The 20,963-nt window shown below is 42.0% G+C and overlaps 1 protein-coding gene across 1 annotated transcript in view; it reads right to left on the bottom strand.

Moving 5' to 3' along the window:
• Positions 1 to 220: 220 nt before the first annotated feature.
• DDRGK1 (DDRGK domain containing 1) overlaps positions 221 to 20,963 on the bottom strand; it is a 38,082-nt gene continuing 17,339 nt past the window's right edge. The window contains exons 5-9 of the mRNA XM_075261796.1: positions 11,897 to 12,019; positions 6,610 to 6,648; positions 3,592 to 3,648; positions 2,880 to 2,928; positions 221 to 2,085 (exon numbers count right to left, since the gene is read on the bottom strand). Of these exons, the coding sequence (XP_075117897.1) occupies positions 1,913 to 2,085; positions 2,880 to 2,928; positions 3,592 to 3,648; positions 6,610 to 6,648; positions 11,897 to 12,019 (441 nt within the window). The 3' untranslated portion in view covers positions 221 to 1,912. The remainder of the gene's footprint in view (positions 2,086 to 2,879; positions 2,929 to 3,591; positions 3,649 to 6,609; positions 6,649 to 11,896; positions 12,020 to 20,963) is intronic.

Raw genomic sequence — 20,963 nt, 5'->3', positions numbered from 1 at the left:
CAGAATGGCCACTAGGTGGCAGCATTGTGCTAGGTAAGAATATACACAGCTCTATAGCTGAACAGACAGCACTACTGAATCCTGAAGCAATATACAGAATGGCCACTAGGTGGCAGCACTGTGCTAGGTAAGAATATACACAGCTCTATAGCTGAACAGACAGCACTACTGAATCCTGAAGCAATATACAGAATGGCCACTAGGTGCAGTGTGGTACTTCTGGCAGAGCTGCTCAGTGCTGTGCCTGCTGCATGCTGGGAGTTGTAGTTCCCCAACACATTGCTGACCACTGTCACCGCAGGGGCCACAGACCCCTCTATATCCATAATGGGTAAGGGTCCCAACCGAAGAACATCTAAAATATTAAAGGGATTGTGTGGAGGCGGAGTCACTCAGGAGGAGCTATAGAGGTTTTATACTCTAGTTCGCACTCAAAGCTGCATCTATAGTTTGACTTCAGGATGTATTCACACCATGCACCGTGCGTACAGACGCTTCATCCCCCACAATGCAGTGCAGCAGGGCATGTTAAAGGGGCGCTCGGGGAGGGGTCATATTAACCCACAATGTGTCATTTTTCAGCATTTGCATTCCCCTTTAATAATATAGAACGGTCAAAAGATTTCCAGTTTGTGATGTTCTTAATGCAGCTTGGGATGTGATTGGAGCAGAAGACCATAGAGAATCCTGCATGAATTCCCCGAGCGTTCTGTGACCAGGGACCCAATGCCAGCATTATGTCTATCTGTGCAGCTCTGGATGTGTCTGGAGCTGGATGTGTCTGTACACAGGATGGAGCTCTAGATCCTGCTGTCTATAAATCTGTGAATGCAGCTCTGGATGTGTTTGGAGTACACGACTCAATCTAGTTGCAGATGATGTAGTTTGAAAAGGTGTGGCTGCAGCTCTGGATGTGACTGGAGTATTGTACGAACTGTAGATTATGTGAACTTGAAAACTGACAGTGCAGCTCTAGAAGTGACTGGAGTACAAGAGATTGTTACTGTAGATCACGTAGACTTAAAAGCTGTGAATGTAGCTTTGAATGTGATTGGAGTATAAGACATGTTGGAACTCCAGACCATGTAGTCTGGAAAGCTGTGAATGCAGCTCTAGATGTGACTGGAGTATAATACAAGATCTGAAATGGTGTGGATGCAGCTCTGGATGTGATTGAAGTATAAGACGGATTCTAAATTCAGATCAAATAGTCTGAAAAATTGTGGATGCAGCTCTAGATGTGACTACAGTATAAAACATATTGTAACTCCTTTCCAAACTATGTGATGTGGTGTAAATGCAGCTGTTGATGTGACTGGAGTATACGATGGCTTCTTACATCAGGTCATATAGCTTTAAGAGATGTGATGCAGCTTTGGATGTAACTGCAGTATAGAACGGGTTATAACTCCAGATCGTGTAGCGTGAAAAGGTGCAGATTCAGCTCCGGATGTGACTATAGCATAGGAGAGGTCACTACAACTCATATCATTTGTAAGGCTGTGAATGCAGCTCTGGAAGCGACTGGAGTACAAAACCAAATTATGACTCCAGATCATCTGGTCTCTAAAGCAGTGAATGCAGCTTTGGGTCTGACTAGGGTATAAGACATATTGTAACTGTGGGGAGACTGGACAGGCCAAGTATAGACCATGTAGGGTGAAAAGGTGTGAGTGCAGCTCTGGATGTGACTGGAGTATAAGACAGATAACACGCACACATCTGCGCACATCCAATGGTACCTTATTAGCCAGTTGCCATGTCCCTTTAAGAAAGTGTACAAGAAGTCATGTGACCGCACGCAGAGGATTTCAGTCTTTTAATGCTGCGACCATCCCGCCTGACATGTACAGGTAACAGGGGAGCCCGCTCCACACACACCGCAATCCTCACAAAATACAGATCCAGGCATCTAAGACACCGGCAGGGGGGCGGCGCTGGGCTCGGGGTTCAGGTTGATGAGTTTGTTTGTGGCCTGAGCCAGCTCAGAGATGGAGACCCGGCCCCTCTGGCGGATGAACTGCGCCACGGCCGCCATCTCCTCCGATGTGATGTAGATGAACTTCCCTCTGTCGTCTATTACACCTGTGGGAGGAAGAGGATAGAATGGCCATAAGGGGGCAGTACATACAAGGTGAGCAGAAGAACAGCCCTTATACTACAGTCACAGCTAGAGCTGCAGCCACAATGCTGGAGGCCTCTGTTTACGCAGCAGGAAATCTCACTACCTGCTAGTCCAGGGCCTGTACATCGTACGCACTAATATAACGCCTGCTCTATGTGTGTGCAGAGGATCGGCTAGAAACCTACAGCCGTCTCCTACAGCAGCCAATCACATTACTGCTCTGATTTAAAGGGATGCGTCACCACCTCCAACTCTTCACATCCTTTAAGAGCTGCCGCTCCACTGATTCCGGAACAGTTGGCTATTTTTCTCTAACCCCAACCGTTCCTGAGCAATCAGGCTAATTGTGTCAGGTGGGCGGTCCCAGACTACCTGCTCCAATCCAGGACCGCCCACCTGATTGTAGAGAGAATACTATGTGCAAAAACAAACAGCGCCGATAGCTCAGGAAAGGAGGGGGCTAGAGGAAAAATTCCAACTGTTCTAGAATCAGTGGAGCAGCGCCTATTGATGGATGAGAAGAGTTAGAGGTGGTGAGAGGTCCCCTTTAAGAGATTATGGTGTGACTGAGGCTTTGACTACACCAGTTTCTCTCTGCAGTATCTACTCTGAGTTCTCTCTTCAGCAGAATACACTACATCTCATACAATGCAAGGCAGCCACAACCAGATTTTGGTTTTACAGATTTTTTCCAGAACTGATCCCCTTGAGTGTCGTCCATACCACTGCCAAACATCTCCAACATCACCCTCACCTGTAATGGAGCCGTCCGCCAGTAGGTCCTGTATCCGGCTGATGGCGTCCTGTCCATGAGAGAGCACAGGAGAGGTCAGAGACAAAGAAACACCTTATTACAGCAACAATGCAGTGTTGATATAAACCGATGGATATAGCAGAGCTGAGTTTGCAATTTGGCAGCCATTTTTTTTCTAATTTACATACCAAAAATGCATGCAACGTCATGGAAGCCTTACTTACTCCCACCCGCCGCTGCTCATTGCCACAATGATGTGCCCGACTACTCCACATGACCGTCTGAGCCAATCACTGGCCTTCATGGTCACATGGGATAACTGGACAGAACACTGGGGAGAACTGGAGCAGCGGTGCTGGATCGGCACGGGAATAGAAAGGCGAGTACCTGTACATTAATACAGCATTTGGCCAGCTTGTCCTCCTTAAAGGGATTGCCTGAGACTATGATACTGACCCCCACATCCTCTGCTCGGGTCAGTGACATGACGTCCATTGGTCACATGACAGTGCTGTAACTCAATCCTATGCAAGTGAATGAGGAAGAGCTGCAATACTAAGTATGGCCACTATACTCTGTATGGCGCTATGCCTGGTAAGTAGAGAAGTGGTCACAGCGATCTAGATCATAGTCCCGGTACCCCCTTTTAAGGGTTCATATGTCCTAAATTAAAGGGCTATGTTCTTGTCATTCCCTTTAAATGGTCACTTACCTGAGCTCTGAGTCCAAAATGCGCCCCCAGATCTTCCAGGATAACCACTTTAGAGGCCTAAAAGAGAGAGAGAGAGACAATAGAGGTGCTGGGTGGGATGCGAGCAAGTATAAAGGGGGGCTCCGGATCTTTCTAATACTTCTCACAGCTGAGGGTTTGCAACAGAAGCAAAAATCCTGCCCTGATAGAAAGCTGCAGAATGTGTCATAAAAGGCAGAGAACCCCTTAAACTGTACTACAAGAGCACCTGCCATCATAACCCCACCCCGGGTGGAGTTATGACGGCAGGTGCATTCAGCAGAACTAGCGCCCGACCCAATTCTCATGATCAGCACCAACAGGGCTCCTCACCCAGCTTTACCAAGATCCTGCTTTCCAATGTGTTTTCAGATGAAATGATATTCAAATAGGAATTTATGAAGTTTACAAATTTTTTTTTTTTTTCATACAAAACGGAATAAAAGTATCCTGTTCATTGTTCACACCGGCTCCTAGGCTCCAGCTTTCTCTATTCACCTTCACTGTACTGATCGGTGACGGTCCCAGGGGCTGGACCACCACCAACAAAACACTGATTCAGACCCCAATAAAGCATGCTGATGGTGGGGGACTCTGATGTGAACCTTGAAATTTGCTGTGAAAGTGATCAGACTTAACTTTCATATGGCAAAATAAACCAGGCCCACAGAGGGCTAGATTTCCCCAGAGTTATAGTCGCCTGAGCGCTACCATCTCAGAAATGCCCCTATGGCTGAGGCCTGTGCTGACCGCAGCAACCAAGCAGCACTGAAGAGCCGCACCTAGCGGGCAGCTTAGGAAATCATACAAATTAGATGTTTCATCTCTGGGGTTGAGCCGATCTTGACTTTTCAGGATCGATTTTGAAATCCGATTTCCGATCATTTTTCACTCGAACCCGATCTCGATCCCAATGTAAGTCAATGGGATTTTTTTACTAATCGGAGATTGGATTTTAAAAGCAATCCTACTCACTATACAACATGGAATCTAACAATGGAACGCTTTAATTATTAGCATCCACGCTGTGTAGTGATTTTTTTTAATCATTAAGTAGCCAGAGGATTTTTTATTAATCCTCTGGCTACTTATTCCCCCCTGGTGTCCACTTACCTGCAGAGATGGCTGCTCCGGTGCCCGGTGTTCTCATTTTCTTCACCTCGCTGCCCCGCCTCCCAGGTTAGGAGAGTGTGGGCGGGTACTGGGAGGGGAGATGTTACGTCTCCCCGCCCTGTACCCGCCCACACTCTAAGCCACAAGCCCCGCCTTCTTCCTAGCTCTTTAAACACTAACCTGGGAGGCGGGGGCAGCAAGGCGAAGAAGAACGAGAACACCGGGCACCGGACCAGCCATCTCTGCAGGTAAGTAACTACTAGAGATGTTAGTTTAGTCTCTCATTAGAATGAATGGACGCAGCCGGCGCGCAGGGGGTTAAGGCTGTGTGCCGGCTGCTTCCATTCATTCCTATGGAACCGCAGCGGAGCCTTCACACTGAGTATACACTCCACTCAGAATGAGCAGAGCATATACTCAGTGTGAAGGCTAACATTGTTAGCTTTTCCCACAATGCTTGGCCAGTAGCAAAGCATTGTGGGAAATAATCACCGATCTCGATCCCACCTAAAAAGATTGTGATCGGAATTCCGATGGCGATTGTGAAATTTTCTCCATCGCTGATCAGAATCCGATCTTTTCCGAACACGATCGCTCAACCCTATTCATCTCTAAAGATGTGGCAGAGTTAACAGTCAGATGGACTGAGCAATCCGCCTGGGAGGCGCTGCCTGGACATTCATTTGAATTCATTTGAATTGCCAGGCAGCTTCCCACTAAGACTCCTGACACGTTTCTGCACCAGCAACACGCCAGACTTGATTTTAAAGGAGTTCTCTAGAGGGTCATTTTGACTTGCTTCTTCCAGGGGGTTGTAGATGCCATAACAAGGGATTTCCGGGCTGGTTTTGACTCTGGATCACATGATTGGAACCAGGACCCAGCCTCTGGGTCGCGCCACCTTGTCTGTCCTCTTCCCGTTTTCACCACTAGTGATTTGTGCTATGTATGGGGGTTGGTTTTACTGCAGTCAGCCAGCCCCATTGCACTACCAGTCAAAATTGGAGAGGACAGAGGAGGCGGAGCATCCCAGGGGATGGGCTGGTTCTGATCACATGATCCGAGGTCAGAAGCTGCCAAGAGCCCCTATATACAGTACCCAAAAACCCCTGGAGGAAGTGAGTTAAAAAAAAAGACTCCCGGGAGAATCCCTTTAAGGACTGCTACCTCTGAATGCTGCTTGGTTGCCAAGGTCAGCACAGGCTTCGGCTGCACTCTAACAGAGGACAGTAAGGCATTTCTGACATGTATTGAGGTACATGGGTGTGGCCTAAGAGTTTCCGTTCTTACCCAGTTAGATAGATATATATATATATATATATATATATATATATATATATATACCACTAATACAACATGGCCGCCTTTAGAGGTCCTACGCACATCATGTGACTTTAGCCTATTTCGTTGTTTAATAACTGAGACACCAAAAGGAAGTCGAGAGAGACGGGACCAATGGTCGGTGCGATGTTATTAGCCGTGACGTCATGGGCAGCCGAGCTGGAGGACTAAACTCCAAGGGCTGCAGGTGATGTACTGGAACAGTCCATGGAATTCAGTTCTCAGGGCTCGGACCTGCCAGGAATCATCTCCATCTTCTGTGCTGCACCCTGGACAAGCAACGCCATGATGGAAAAGAGCTTACCCAAACATCACAGACTCTTCTTAGTGACTGACGTTACATCCGCCGGTCATGTTATCCTTCTGCAGCTCAGTCCCGTAAAGTGAATGGAAGTGAACTGTAATACCTGATACAGCCACTGCTCTATGTACGGCGCTGTGCCTGGCATACAGTGAAGGGGACCTATTCTAAAGATAGGCCATCAATATAAAAGTCAGGGAATATCCCTTTAAATGAAGTAAAATAACTATGTGTTACCCACTTACCTTAATGTAGTTAATGAACTCTGTGAGAAAACTGCGAGTCTGGAAGAAAGCGGAAAAAGGAGAAATTTTATAAACTAGAAAAAAAAAAAAAAAATTTAATTTCAAAATATTTCATTTAATTTTCCACATCACTATCTATAGTTTAGGAAAAATTATATTTACACTGATTTACATCACAAGCACACTTTCCAGGATTACAATAGAAGATAACACCTCTATAGAGAACACCCATTGTGACGCATCACAACATCCACTATTGACAATAGAAGTCTATAGAGGGACAATCCCTTTAAAGGGGATGTCCGGGACTATCACATTGAACTCCATTTCCTCTTCTCATGCCAGTGATATCACGTCTATGGGTCTCATGGTCATGTTGCGGCTCAGTCCTATTCAATTGAATGGGGCTGAGCTGCAATATCAAGAACAACCACTGAACAATGTTTGGCGCTTTGCATAAGTAGTGAAGAGGTCACGGCAGTCATGATCACAGACCTGAGACCAAGGTAGGAGGACTGATCGTCTATAGTTTTTCAAAAAATACATATTGGAGTCTGGGTCCCCCGAAAGTGAGATCTCCTTTATTAAATAAAGCAACCATGTAGAGAATTTTTAAAAAAAAAAAAAAATTCTCACAGAGAAGCCATGAAAGGAAGAAAAATTTATTTGCAAAGAAAATATTTATTTCACGATCTATATTTAAAAAAAAAAAAAAAAAAAAAAAAAAAAAATTTGTATTCCGAACAGAATTTCTTGATCTATATATCCTAGTCTAAATGATCTATTATAGTATTTGTTCCCCTTTTACTTAAAGGGAATGTGTCACCAGACAACATAAGAACCCAGCCCGCAGATAGATAGGTTAGGGACACCTGAACCAAACGCTGTTTTCCCCTTGTGAATGGCTGACTCCGTTGCCGAGATATCGCGAGGTTTGTCTATGTGTAAATAACTATGGGAAGAATATGCAAATCCGCCTTCCATGATGTAATTAGGAAGACAGTTGCTGCCTCATTGTTGCAAACCAATAGAGGGCGCTCACTGGAATGTGCAAGCCTGTCTTAAGACAGGATTCCAGTGAAATAACGCAATAATGGCTGCTCCCTTTAGCCTCATGCCCGACCTTCCAAGAGGCCTTTGTTTAGCAATGACGCTGGGATTATTACCAGGTATAGTCTCTCAATCGAGGACAGCTGTTTCGATCTGGTTGGATCTCATCAGCCCGATGTAGAGAGGACTATAACCTGGTATAGGTGAGAGGCTTAGACAGGGTTAAGGGGATATTGTCACTCCTTAGGGAGAGACCACCATATAGGTGTGTGGAGACTTGTTAAGCCTTTAGCACTCCACTTTGCAAGGAACTATGGGAAGAATATGCAAATCTGCCTTCCATGATGTAATTAGGAAGACAGTTGCTGCCTCATTGTTGCAAACCAATAGAGGGCGCTCACTGGAATGTGCAAGCCTGTCTTAAGACAGGATTCCAGTGAAATAACCCAATAATGAGAGACTATAACCTGGTAATAATCCCAGCGTCATTGCTAAACAAAGGCCTCTTGGAAGGTCGGGCATGAGGCTAAAGGGAGCAGCCATTATTGGGTTATTTCACTGGAATCCTGTCTTAAGACGGGCTTGCACATTCCAGTGAGCGCCCTCTATTGGTTTGCAACAATGAGGCAGCAACTGTCTTCCTAATTACATCATGGAAGGCGGATTTGCATATTCTTCCCATAGTTCCTTGCAAAGTGGAGTGCTAAAGGCTTAACAAATCTCCACACACCTATATGGTGGTCTCTCCCTAAGGAGTGACAATATCCCCCGAACTATGTGTAAATAAGAGATTTTAAAAATGGCAGCGCCCCTTGTGGCTCCACCGAGCTCATTTGCATATATGCAAAAAGATTATATCTCCGCAACGGAGGCACCGATTCACACGGGGAAAACACTGCTGGATTCAGGTGACCCTAACCTATCTATCTGCACTTTTGGATTCGTACGATGGGTTCTGGTAAAAAAAATCCCTTTAAGGGAATATAATTTAATTAGAAGGAGCTAACATGGCGGCAAGGAGTTTCACAGTTCCTTGATTCTGTGGGAAGAATTTTAAGTCAATGGGATCATCTCCAAAGACAAAGGGAGACATAACCGCAGCTCTACAATAAGAGGACCGGACCTGGGACAAAATACAGTAGAAGTATACGCACATCCTTACATTTAAGAGACCAGAGCAGTGAATGGGTTAACCACGACTTCTCAGCTCTGTTGTTCAGATGTGGTCACAACAAGTCGCCTGGCGTGGGGGTTCGCAAGTGTTCAGTACAAACAGTAAGCCTGAAGGTCACCGATACAGAGTCAGATGGGGTTTTTTTTTTTTTCTTTTTTTCAAAAAGTTTACAGAAGAAACAAGTGGTTTCATAACCTCAGAAAATTCACATGATGAGATCAACGGGCCGGCAAGACGCCCACCACAAAGTGGGATTATAAAAGTTCACTTCACTCAAGTCAAAAGTAAAATAAAAAGTCTAAAAATAGAGATTAAAAAAAAAATAAATAAAATAAAATAATAAGATTGGATGATTTTAGAAGAGGTCGCGGGGTCAAAAGGACTAATAAAGGTTAAGAGGAAATTCAGAAAATAAAAAATAAAACCCAAAAGTCTGACCATATTGTACCTTCAATAGGACGACACGGGATTGAAAAACAGAGACGTGTATGTGAATTTATTTCATTGCAATAAAAAAAAAAAAAAAAGCCTAAAAAGGTTAAAAAAAAAGTAAAAAAAAAAAAAAAAGGATAATTACAACTGATAACAAAAACTAAAAAAAATGTATCTATGCCAAAGTACAAAAATAAAATCATAGATAATGAAAATAATAATTAGTATTAATACTAATAAAAAAAATTTGACAAAGGGGGTGTCCACTAGATAGATAGATAATTTTTATTTTTAACACAGAACTTTTTTAACTTAACTTTAACTCTGAATACGGCATCTTTAAAAAAAATAAAAAATAAAATTCAAGTCTCTACTTCCTGGTCCTTCTCAACACACAGGAAATGGCTGATCAACCAATCACTGGCCACAGATCTGAGTGTTGAGAGGAACCAGAAAGCAGAGACCAGTGGTGGTAAGGATGGAAATGGGAGAAGTAAGAGGTGGCCATGTTTTTTTTTTTCCCCAAATGTATTCTGAGCTAGTTTTAAAAATAAAATAAAATTATCATTGATAATGTGTAAAAAAAATAAATTATTTAAAAAAAACAAAAAAAAAAAAACCCAGACCTGCCAAGTAAATTTATTTCTATGTACTGGACATCAAAAATTACAAAATCAACCAAAATTTCTTATGGAAATATTAGAAAACCGGACTGTATGGTAAAGTTAATACGCGACATCTATCTATTCAAAAACTTCACAGCGATGCCAATCTTTTCTACAGAAACTGGATAAAAAAATTAAAAAAAAAACGGGCCCATGTCCCCATGACGTTGTCAAACAAGAGGTAATATTATCCAGACCGATGCTTTAGGCCTACAAAAGGTTTTTTTTTTTTAATTGAGCAGCATCAATGTGATGTAAAGGACGATGAGGACGAGGGAAAATTCCTCTTACGTCATCGGGGCCTGGACGGCTTTGTAAGAATGAAGAAGGCGCTAAAGCGGCGGACGCCATGATGGTGGGGTTGGTTGGGCGCCACTGGGTCCTTCATATGATCCAGTATCAACATAGCTCATGCTTTTTTCAGGTTCTATCTGTAGGTGAAATTTTATAGACTGTATCATTTCTTTTCTTCGATTTTTTAAAAAATGTTCGTCCTATTTAAAAGTTCTAAAAGCGTTTACGTAACTTTTTAGTTATTTTTCCATTTTTTACCTATACTGTAGTTTTAATATTTAATATTTTAGATATCCAAAAAAAAAAAAAAAAAATCAGGGACCTTTAAGTCATGAAAATATTTTTGTTCCTGTTATGGCTTGTAGCCTTGCCAATGGAAAACCCTAAAAAAAAAAAAAAAAAAAAAAAAAAAAAAACAAACACTACAGTTGGGATATCCTGATTCTTATCATGAAGGGAATAAGGGAATGATTAAAGTCAGTTTTGCCGGGGTCGGTGTTACCATAATTTGCGCCAAATTGCTCAAAATTTTTAAAATATTTGAAAAATTTGGCTCGTCAACTGCCCATAAAAAAAAAAAAAAAAAAAAAAAAAAAAAGTGAGAACCTTTGCAAATCCAACTAAATTTCGTGAAATCTACCAATATTACGTCTACACGTAAGATTAACAGCAGATGCTACAAAACTGAGCTGGATCTGCAGATAAAGATCTGCTGTGTATGGGCAGTTTAAATCTAACAGATCTGCCCTGTAAGCTTACGCCATGTTCTACACCTTGCACTAACTGGAGTAACATTAAACACAATTTTTTTTTTTTTTTTTTTTTTTTTTTTTTTTAAATCGGATTGGATAATTATTTTACACCAATAAACGGGAAAAAAAATTCCAATTGGCAAAAAAAAAAAAAAAAAAAAAAAAAAAAAACGCAAAAAAATTTGGCCAAAAAGTTGAGAAAAACTATTTTCAAATGTTTTTATAGATGTCTGAATTCTGGAATGTAGCTAATCCTCACCTATATTTCTTTATATAGAGATAATGTTCTATACTGGGGGGGGAATCAAAAAAATTCAAAAAAATTTTTCAAATAATTAAAAAAAAAAAAAAAAATTCTTCTAATATGACAGACGCACACAATATATACCTACTTTTGGAGCCCTTCATTTAATACATAGACCACTTGTAGAGTAACTCAGAAAACAGAAGCTTAATAAAAATTTTAGGAATTTACAAAAATAAAATAAATTTTGGGGGATCACAAATTTTTTTTTTTTTTCGGTACACAAAATATAATCCAGCTTCAATTGTGCACGATTACTGGGAAAAACCTATTGTAACTATATTTTAGATGAAATTCCACTCCACGCAACATCCCTTTAATCCGCCATTATTTTCCAGATTATAAAGTAATCTGAACACTAGAATATTTCGTCAGAATATTTCTTGTGATGGAATCAGGCGCCAGGACATCAGACTTCCAGATTACCAGATGATGCAGCAGTATAGATTATATACACCTATAGATTTCTGTATACATTTCTTCCGACTATAAAACTTTTTGCAAATATTTTTGTGCAATAGTTTGCGCCGGTCTGAAATCTTCACCTACAACCATAAAGCTATGTAAGCTATACACAGAGATGGAGCAGAGCTGAGATTGTCACAAAGTCGGGTACCTGTTCCTCGTCCATGGTCTCGGCCACCCCTTCCTCCTCCACCGTGAAGCTCTCCTTCAGTTTCAGGTACTCCTCATGCTCTCGCTTCTCCTGCTCCTCCTTGGCTTTCCTCCTTTCTTCCTCCTATAGGGAATATAAGACACGGGTGAGGCTTCTAGATAAATCTCAGACATTGTCACACAGGTCTCCAGAAACAGAGACAGACCGAGGCTCAGAGAGGAACCCACATCGTCTGCACAGGGCTTATATAGTGCAGATTACCATAGACACATCCCAGGATGTACAAGGTGCAGATTATCATAGTCACACCCCATATATAATGTACAGGGTGCAGATTATCATAGTCACACCCCATATATAATGTACAGGGTGCAGATTATCATAGTCACACCTCATATATAATGTACAGGGTGCAGATTATCATAGTCACACCCCATATATAATGTACAAGGTGCAGATTATCATAGTCACACCCCATATATAATGTACAGGGTGCAGATTATCATAGTCACACCCCATATATAACGTACAGGGTGCAGATTATCATAGTCACACCCCATATATAATGTACAGGGGGCAGATTATCATAGTCACACCTCATATATAATGTACAGGGTGCAGATTATCATAGTCACACCCCATATATAACGTACAGGGTGCAGATTATCATAGTCACACCTCATATATAATGCACAGGGTGCAGATTATCATAGTCACACCCCATATATAATGTACAGGGGGCAGATTATCATAGTCACACCCCATATATAATGTACAGGGGGCAGATTATCATAGTCACACCTCATATATAATGTACAGGGGGCAGATTATCATCGTCACAACTCATATAATGTACAGGGTGCAGATTATCATAGTCACAACCCATATATAATGTACAGGGGGCAGATTATCATAGTCACACCTCATATATAATGTACAGGGGCAGATTATCATAGTCACACCTCATATATAACGTACAGGGTGCAGATTATCATAGTCACACCCCATATATAATGTACAGGGTGCAGATTATCATAGTCACACCCCATATATAACGTACAGGGTGCAGATTATCATAGTCACACCCCATATATAATGTACAGGGTGCAGATTATCATAGTCACACCCCATATATAATGTACAGGGGCAGATTATCATAGTCACACCCCATATATAATGTACAAGGTGCAGATTATCATAGTCACACCTCATATATAATGTACAGGGTGCAGATTATCATAGTCACACCCCATATATAATGTACAGGGTGCAGATTATCATAGTCACACCTCATATATAATGTACAGGGTGCAGATTATCATAGTCACACCCCATATATAATGTACAGGGGGCAGATTATCATAGTCACACCTCATATATAATGTACAGGGGGCAGATTATCATAGTCACACCCCATATATAATGTACAGGGTGCAGATTATCATCGTCACACCTCATATATAATGTACAGGGTGCAGATTATCATCGTCACACCTCATATATAACGTACAGGGGCAGATTATCATAGTCACACCTCATATATAACGTACAGGGGGAAGATTATCATAGTCACACCTCATATATAATGTATAAGGTGCAGATTATCATAGTCACACCCCATATACAATGTACAGGGGCAGATTATCATCGTCACACCTCATATATAACGTACAGGGGCAGATTATCATAGTCACACCTCATATATAATGTACAGGGGGAAGATTATCATAGTCACACCTCATATATAATGTACAAGGTGCAGATTATCATAGTCACACCTCATATATAATGTACAGGGGCAGATTATCATAGTCACACCCCATATATAATGTACAAGGTGCAGATTATCATCGTCACACCTCATATATAATGTACAGGGTGCAGATTATCATCGTCACACCTCATATATAATGTACAGGGGGCAGATTATCATCGTCACACCTCATATATAATGTACAGGGGGCAGATTATCATAGTCACACCCCATATATAATGTACAGGGGGCAGATTATCATAGTCACACCTCATATATAATGTACAGGGTGCAGATTATCATAGTCACACCTCATATATAATGTACAAGGTGCAGATTATCATAGTCACACCTCATATATAATGTACAGGGTGCAGATTATCATAGTCACACCCCATATATAATGTACAGGGGGCAGATTATCATAGTCACACCCCATATATAATGTACAGGGTGCAGATTATCATAGTCACACCTCATATATAATGTACAGGGTGCAGATTATCATAGTCACACCTCATATATAATGTACAGGGGCAGATTATCATAGTCACACCTCATATATAATGTACAGGGTGCAGATTATCATAGTCACACCCCACATATAATCTATCTATCTAATCTATCTATGTCTATAGACTCTTACCTATCACCTCTATGTATACATCGTCTATCTATGGGCAGTGTGTGTATGGTATTGTATAGGGTCACTTTTTCTCCATATATCTATCTATATCGAATATCTCCCTATTCCCCCCCACCCCTCCCCCATACACACGTAGGCTCTTTCTGGTCAAGGGTGAGATCTCATTAGTGAGGGTGAGTATAGTCCCTGCTGACCGCTCTGGTGGTGGAGTGAGGGGCCACATATAGATGGAAGGACTCTCCAAATTGGCAGATTCCGTCAACTTTACCTACATAGTGTGTATAGGGCAGAATACAGTCATGGCCAAAAGTTTTGAGAATGACACAAATCTTCTATTGTCACATGATCTGCTGCCCTCTGGTTTTTCTGTGTGTTTGTCAGATGTTTTTATCACATACAGAAATAGAATTGCAATCATATTATGAGTAACAAAAGCTTATAGTGACAGTTAGAAGGAGTTACTGCAGCGTTGCAATATTTGCAGTGTTGACCCTTCTTCTTCAGGACCTCTGCAATTCTCCCTGGCATGCTCTCAATCAACTTCTGGACCAAATCCTGACTGATAGCCATCCATTCTTGCACAATCAATGCTTGCATTTTGTCAGAATTTGTAGGTTTTTGTTTGTCCATCCGTCTCTTGATGATTGACCACAAGTTCTCAATAGGATTAAGATCTGGGGAGTTTCCAGGCCATGGACCCAAAATCTCTATGTTTTGTTCCCTGAGCCATTTAGTTATCCCCTTTGCTTTATGGCAAGGTGCTCCATCATGCTGGAAAAGGCATTGTTGATGGCCAAACTGCTCTTGGACGGTTGGGAGAAGTTGATCTTGGCGGACATTCTGGTCCCATTCTTTATTCATGGCTGTGTTTTTAGGCAAGACTGAGAGAGCCGATTCCCTTGGCTGAGAAGCAACCCCACACATGAATGGTTTCAGGATGCTTTACAGTTGGCATGAGACAAGACTGGTGGTAGCGCTCACCTCGTCTCCTCCGAATAAGCTGTTTTCCAGATGTCCCAAACAATCGAAACGGGGATTCATTAGAGAAAATGACTTTACCCCAGTCCTCAGCAGTCCACTCCCTGTACCTTTTGCAGAATATCAGTCTGTCCCTGATGTTTTTTCTGGAGAGAAGTGGCTTCTTTGCTGCCCTCCTTGAGACCAGGCCTTGCTCCAAGATTCTCCGCCTCACAGTGCGTGCAGATGCACTCACACCTGCCTTCTGCCATTCCTGAGCAAGCTCTGCACTGCTGGTAGCCCGATCCCGCAGCTGAAACACTTTTAAGAGACGACCCTGGCACTTGCTGGTCTTTCTTGGGCGCCCTGGAGCCTTTTTGCCAACAATGGAACCTCTTTCCTTGAAGTTCTTGATGATGCGATAGATTGTTAACTGAGGTGCAATCTTTCTAGCTGCGATACTCTTCCCTGTTAGGCCACTTTTGTGCAGCGCAATGATGACTGCACGTGTTTCTTTAGAGAGAACCATGGTTAACAGAAGAGAAACAATGATGCCAAGCACCAGCCTCCTTCTAAAGTGTCCAGTGGTGTCATTCTTACTTAATCATGACAGATTGATCTCCAGCCCTGTCCTCATCAACACCCACACCTGTGTTAATGGAGCAATCACTGAAACGATGTTAGCTGGTCCTTTTAAGGCAGGGCTGCAATGATGTTGAAATGTGTTTTGGGGGATAAAGTTCATTTTCTAGGCAAATATTGACTTTGCAAGTAATTGCTGTTAAGCTGATCACTCTTTATACCATTCTGGAGTATATGCAAATTGCCATTAGGAAAACTGAAGCAGTAGACTTTGTAAAAATTAATATTTGTATCATTCTCAAAACTTTTGGCCATGACTGTACACCTTTTCTTTAATCTCACCGTCTCTCTATTTCTCTGTAATATGCAGGTCTGTCTAATAGATCTGTGTCTGATCTCTCCAGCGCTCTCTTTTTCTCACAATTCTCACTGTCTTTAGTCACTCCCTCTTTCCCTTCTCTCTTTCTAGGTAATCCCTTTAAAGGGGCTCTATCAGCAAAATCATGCTGATACAGCCCCACATATGCATGAATAACCTTTAAAAAGGCTATTCAGGCATCGGTAAAGTTATATTACACTACCCCCCGTTTTAAAATAATAACCTAAAAAAGAATGTGTAAATATACCAAAAGTATAGCACATCTATTGGAGGAATAGGTATAACACATCATAATTCAATCCTACCTCCCTCCCTCATTAAGCCCTTCAAACCTAGCATGTCTTAAACCACAAACATAGATATACAAACACAAAACTGGAACAGGCCAGATGGTTTATCGACACTCAACATATCCAACTACAGGTTCAAATATAAAAAATATATACCTTTATTAACACAATGTTAAAATTATATACATCAATATAGAGAAATACACATATACTGGACAGATGCAAAACACCGTATAAAACAGTACACATAGATGAATCTTAGTGAAATAGTATTGCACATATATATATATATATATATATATATATATATATATATATATATACACACAGTAAGATGAACTACACCTGATGCAACCTCCACAAACAATTTATTAAATAATCACACTACCCGAATGCAGCTAAACTACTCTCCTAGTATTGACTAAGCATGTATATAGTCATAATATCCTGATTGCAGAAAGAACACTCTCCTTAATTCCACATAAAGTCAGAAAATGACCAATAATATGTATTTCCGAAGCAGGAACAGGGATAAACCCATGTTTACAACATATTGTCATCAGGGAGGCAGAGCCGCAGGTATAATGCACACATAATGTAAAATACAATAAGGATAGGTCTACATCAAGAAGAAATATGCCATCTTACCCATATAGAATCACTGTGATGTAAAGCAAGAACACCTAGTGTCTGTTTGTCAGCCCGACGTACGTTTCGGCACGCTAAGCCTTCTTCCTTCTTCTTTCTGACTTTATGTGGAATTAAGGAGAGTGTTCTTTCTGCAATCAGGATATTATGACTATATACATGCTTAGTCAATACCAGGAGAGTAGTTTAGCTGCATTCGGGTAGTGTGATTATTTAATAAATTGTTTGTGGAGGTTGCATCAGGTGTAGTTCATCTTACTATATATATATATATATATATATATATATATATATATATATATATGTGCAATACTATTTCACTAAGATTCATCTATGTGTACTGTTTTATACGGTGTTTTGCATCTGTCCAGTATATGTGTATTTCTCTATATTGATGTATATAATTTTAACATTGTGTTAATAAAGGTATATATTTTTTATATTTGAACCTGTAGTTGGATATGTTGAGTGTCGATAACCATCTGGCCTGTTCCAGTTTTGTGTTTGTATAAAAAAAGAATGTGCTCTACTTACCGAACGTGCACGCTGGGCGGGCATTCAGGGTGTGTCTTCATCTTCATCCCCGCCTCTTCTTCCTCCGATGTCCTCCGGTCCCGTCTTCCTCCAGCGCTCGCGAACGGACAATGATAGCCGGGGCGCATGCGCAGTAGCCGTAGTAGAAGCCGCATGCTACTGCGCATGCGCCCAGGCCGTTTTTCATATCAGTGTCCGCGAGCGAGCGCCGGAGGACGGGACCGGAGGACATCGGAGGAAGAAGAGGCGGGGATGAAGATGAAGACACACCCTGAATGCCCGCCCAGCGTGCACGATCCGTAAGTAGAGCACATTCTTTTTTAGGTTATTTTTTTAAAACGGGAGGGTAGTTTAATATAACATTACCGATGCCTGAATAGCCTTTTTAAAGGCTATTCACGCATATGTGGGGCTCTATCAGCATGATTTTGCTGATAGAGCCCATTTAACCTCTGCTTTTCAGTGTCCACTAGGGTTGAGTGATCAGGATCGGAAATGTTTGGATTCTGATCGGTGATCGAGTAAATTTCACGATCACGATTGGAATTCTGATCCCGATCTTTTCCGGCGGGATCGAGGTCGGAGGTTATTTCCCACAATGCTTGGCTACTGGCCAATCACTGTGGGAAAAGCTATAGTATCAGATGAGAGAGCACGCACCCATAGGAATGAATGGAAGCGGCCGACACACCGCTTAACACCCTGCATGCCGGCTGCATCCATTCATTCCTATGGGATCGTACCACTCTTCTGTTTCCTCCCTGCTGTGCTGTATACTCAGCTCTGCTACATCTCAGATGTAGCAGAGCTGAGCTGAGTATACGGTAAAACAGGGACGAAGCAGAAGAGTGGCAGGCTGTGGTAAATCACTCTGTGCCGCTCAACTTACCTGCACAGATCCGCTGCCGCTCCCCATTGTTCTCGCTCCTCTGCTTTCTCCTTCACAGGCCTTCAGAGCGCCGTGCACGCCCCCACCTCCCTAGACTAGTGTTAGAGATGCTGGGAGAAGGCGGGGCTTGAGGCTTAGGAGAGTGTGGGCAGGTACTGGGAGGGGAGACATGAGTGATGCACTCTCCTAAGCCACAACAAGCCCCGCCTACTCCCATCATTTCTAACACTAGCCTAGGGAGGTGGGGGCGCGCACGGTGCTCTGAAGGCATGTCAATGAGAGAGGACCGGACTGAGAACGGGGAGCGGCAGCGGATGTGTGCAGGTAAGTAGACACCAGGGGGACTAAGTAGCCGGGGGATTTTTTTTTTTTAATCACTACACAGCATAGAGTCCAAAAATTGAAGCATTCAATTTTTGGACTCCATGCTGTATAGTGAATAGGATCGTTTTTAAAATCCAAACTTCTATTATTAAAAAAAAATCCCATTGACTTGCATTGGGATCGGGTTTGGATGGAAAATGATCGGAAATAGGATTTTAAAAAAGATTCTGAAATTTCAAGATCGGCTCAACCCTAGTCTGCACCTCTCAATTTACACCTCTCCTTCTCCACCTCTCCTTCGCTGTCTCCACCTTTCCTTCACCGTCTCCACCTCTCCTTCTCCGTCTTCACCTTTCCTTCGCTGTCTCCACCTCTCCTTCTCCACCTTTCCTTCTCAGTCTCTACCTCTCCTTCTCCACCTTTCCTTCTCAGTCTCTACCTCTCCTTCTCCACCTTTCCTTCTCAGTCTCTACCTCTCCTTCTCTGCCCTGTCCACTCTATAAATTTAGAACGTTAAGATACCTTTTCTTTCCTCTCCTCTGTGTAATAATCCATTTAAGTTTCAGTCTCTGCCTTACACCCTGGGTGAGTCCACCATAAGTAGAGCAGTTGTCCTCTCACCTCCCACGCTCTACTGTATGTGTCACCTTTTCACATTGCGATATTGGGGGTTGTTTTTTGGCTGTTTCGGCAGATCTGGTTCATCCTGAGTCTAGTCTGACTAATATTGCTTAAAGGGAAAGGCGCTCACAGTATTTATAGACGTATTATATTATAGAATGGAAGAAGAAAAACCGTACAAAAATATTTCATAGTCCTTAAGATCACCCGGGGGCAGTGACACTAAGATCAGACACACAAAGGAGTCTGACAACCCGCACAGTGACCGTCCACAGCAGAACCAGACTGCTCAGTGTGAACATACAGATAGACATGCATCATCGATTCTGCCACAAACAAAGCACAGCAGCCTCTATAACTGCAGCGTCTGTACAGAAGGCCCCCCATCACTGCAGTGTCCGTACAACAGCCTCTATAACTGCAGGGTCCATACAGCAAACCCCCATCCCTGCACCTTCTATACAGTAGCCCCCATCACTGCAATTTTTATTTTTCATCGTACATTTTCATCCTGCCTTTCAAGAAGCAACTTTTTGAAAATATATCCAGCAAGACAGCCATTCGAGGGCTTTTTTTTTTTTTGGTGGGACAAGTTGTATTTTTTTCTTTTTTAAGACACCACAGAGAAATTTAAAAGAATATCTATTTATGGGGGGGGGGGGAGTTGTTTGTGCAGCATTATTATGCAGTAAATATAGCATAATAACTTTATATGGTGGATTAAAGCAATGATGGAAGCAAAGCTGTGTGAGGGCTTGTTTCTTCTGGGTGAGCTGTAGTTTTGATCGGCACCATTTTGGGGCACATACAAATTTTTGACCACTTTTGAATTTTTTTATTGGAGAGATGAGGGGACTAAAAATTAACAATTCTGGCATTGTGCATGCTTTGTCTTTTTAAGCATATGATGACCGCCCATTCCATATAATATATATATATATATATATATATATATATATATATATATATATATATATATCCCAGCAGGCGGCATCTAACTTTGCAAGGATGTATCGCTACGTCCCAACGTCCCAGCAGAGATCAGCAGCTGGATGAGATTGTGCAGAACCAGGGAGCCGGCCTTCTATACAGAACGCAAGGGCGATTTAATACCGTCCCTGCCTTCCCGAGTGCTGTGTGGACACATGTGATCCATTGAGGCCCAGATGCTGTTGGGTCCTACAGTTACACAGACCAGCTCTCCAGTATAGCAGAGGATTCCTTCTGTATTCCTCCTGTAACTGGGACTATATCAAGGAAAATCAGCAAAAAAAAAAAAAAAAAAGTATAAAAATAAACAAATTAAAATAAACAAAAATATTAATAAAAAAAATGAATCCACCGTCACATCACAGGTTCAAGCCCTGCCTCAACAACACCTACATATAAATTACCATTGTGCCTCAAAACCGATATTTATTTATTTTTTTAATTGATGGTATTT

The sequence above is a fragment of the Leptodactylus fuscus genome, chromosome 1 (genome assembly GCF_031893055.1).
Source record: "Leptodactylus fuscus isolate aLepFus1 chromosome 1, aLepFus1.hap2, whole genome shotgun sequence".
In the NCBI taxonomy this organism is placed as follows: Eukaryota; Metazoa; Chordata; class Amphibia; order Anura; family Leptodactylidae; genus Leptodactylus; species Leptodactylus fuscus.
This window is presented reverse-complemented; position numbering and strand designations above follow the sequence as displayed.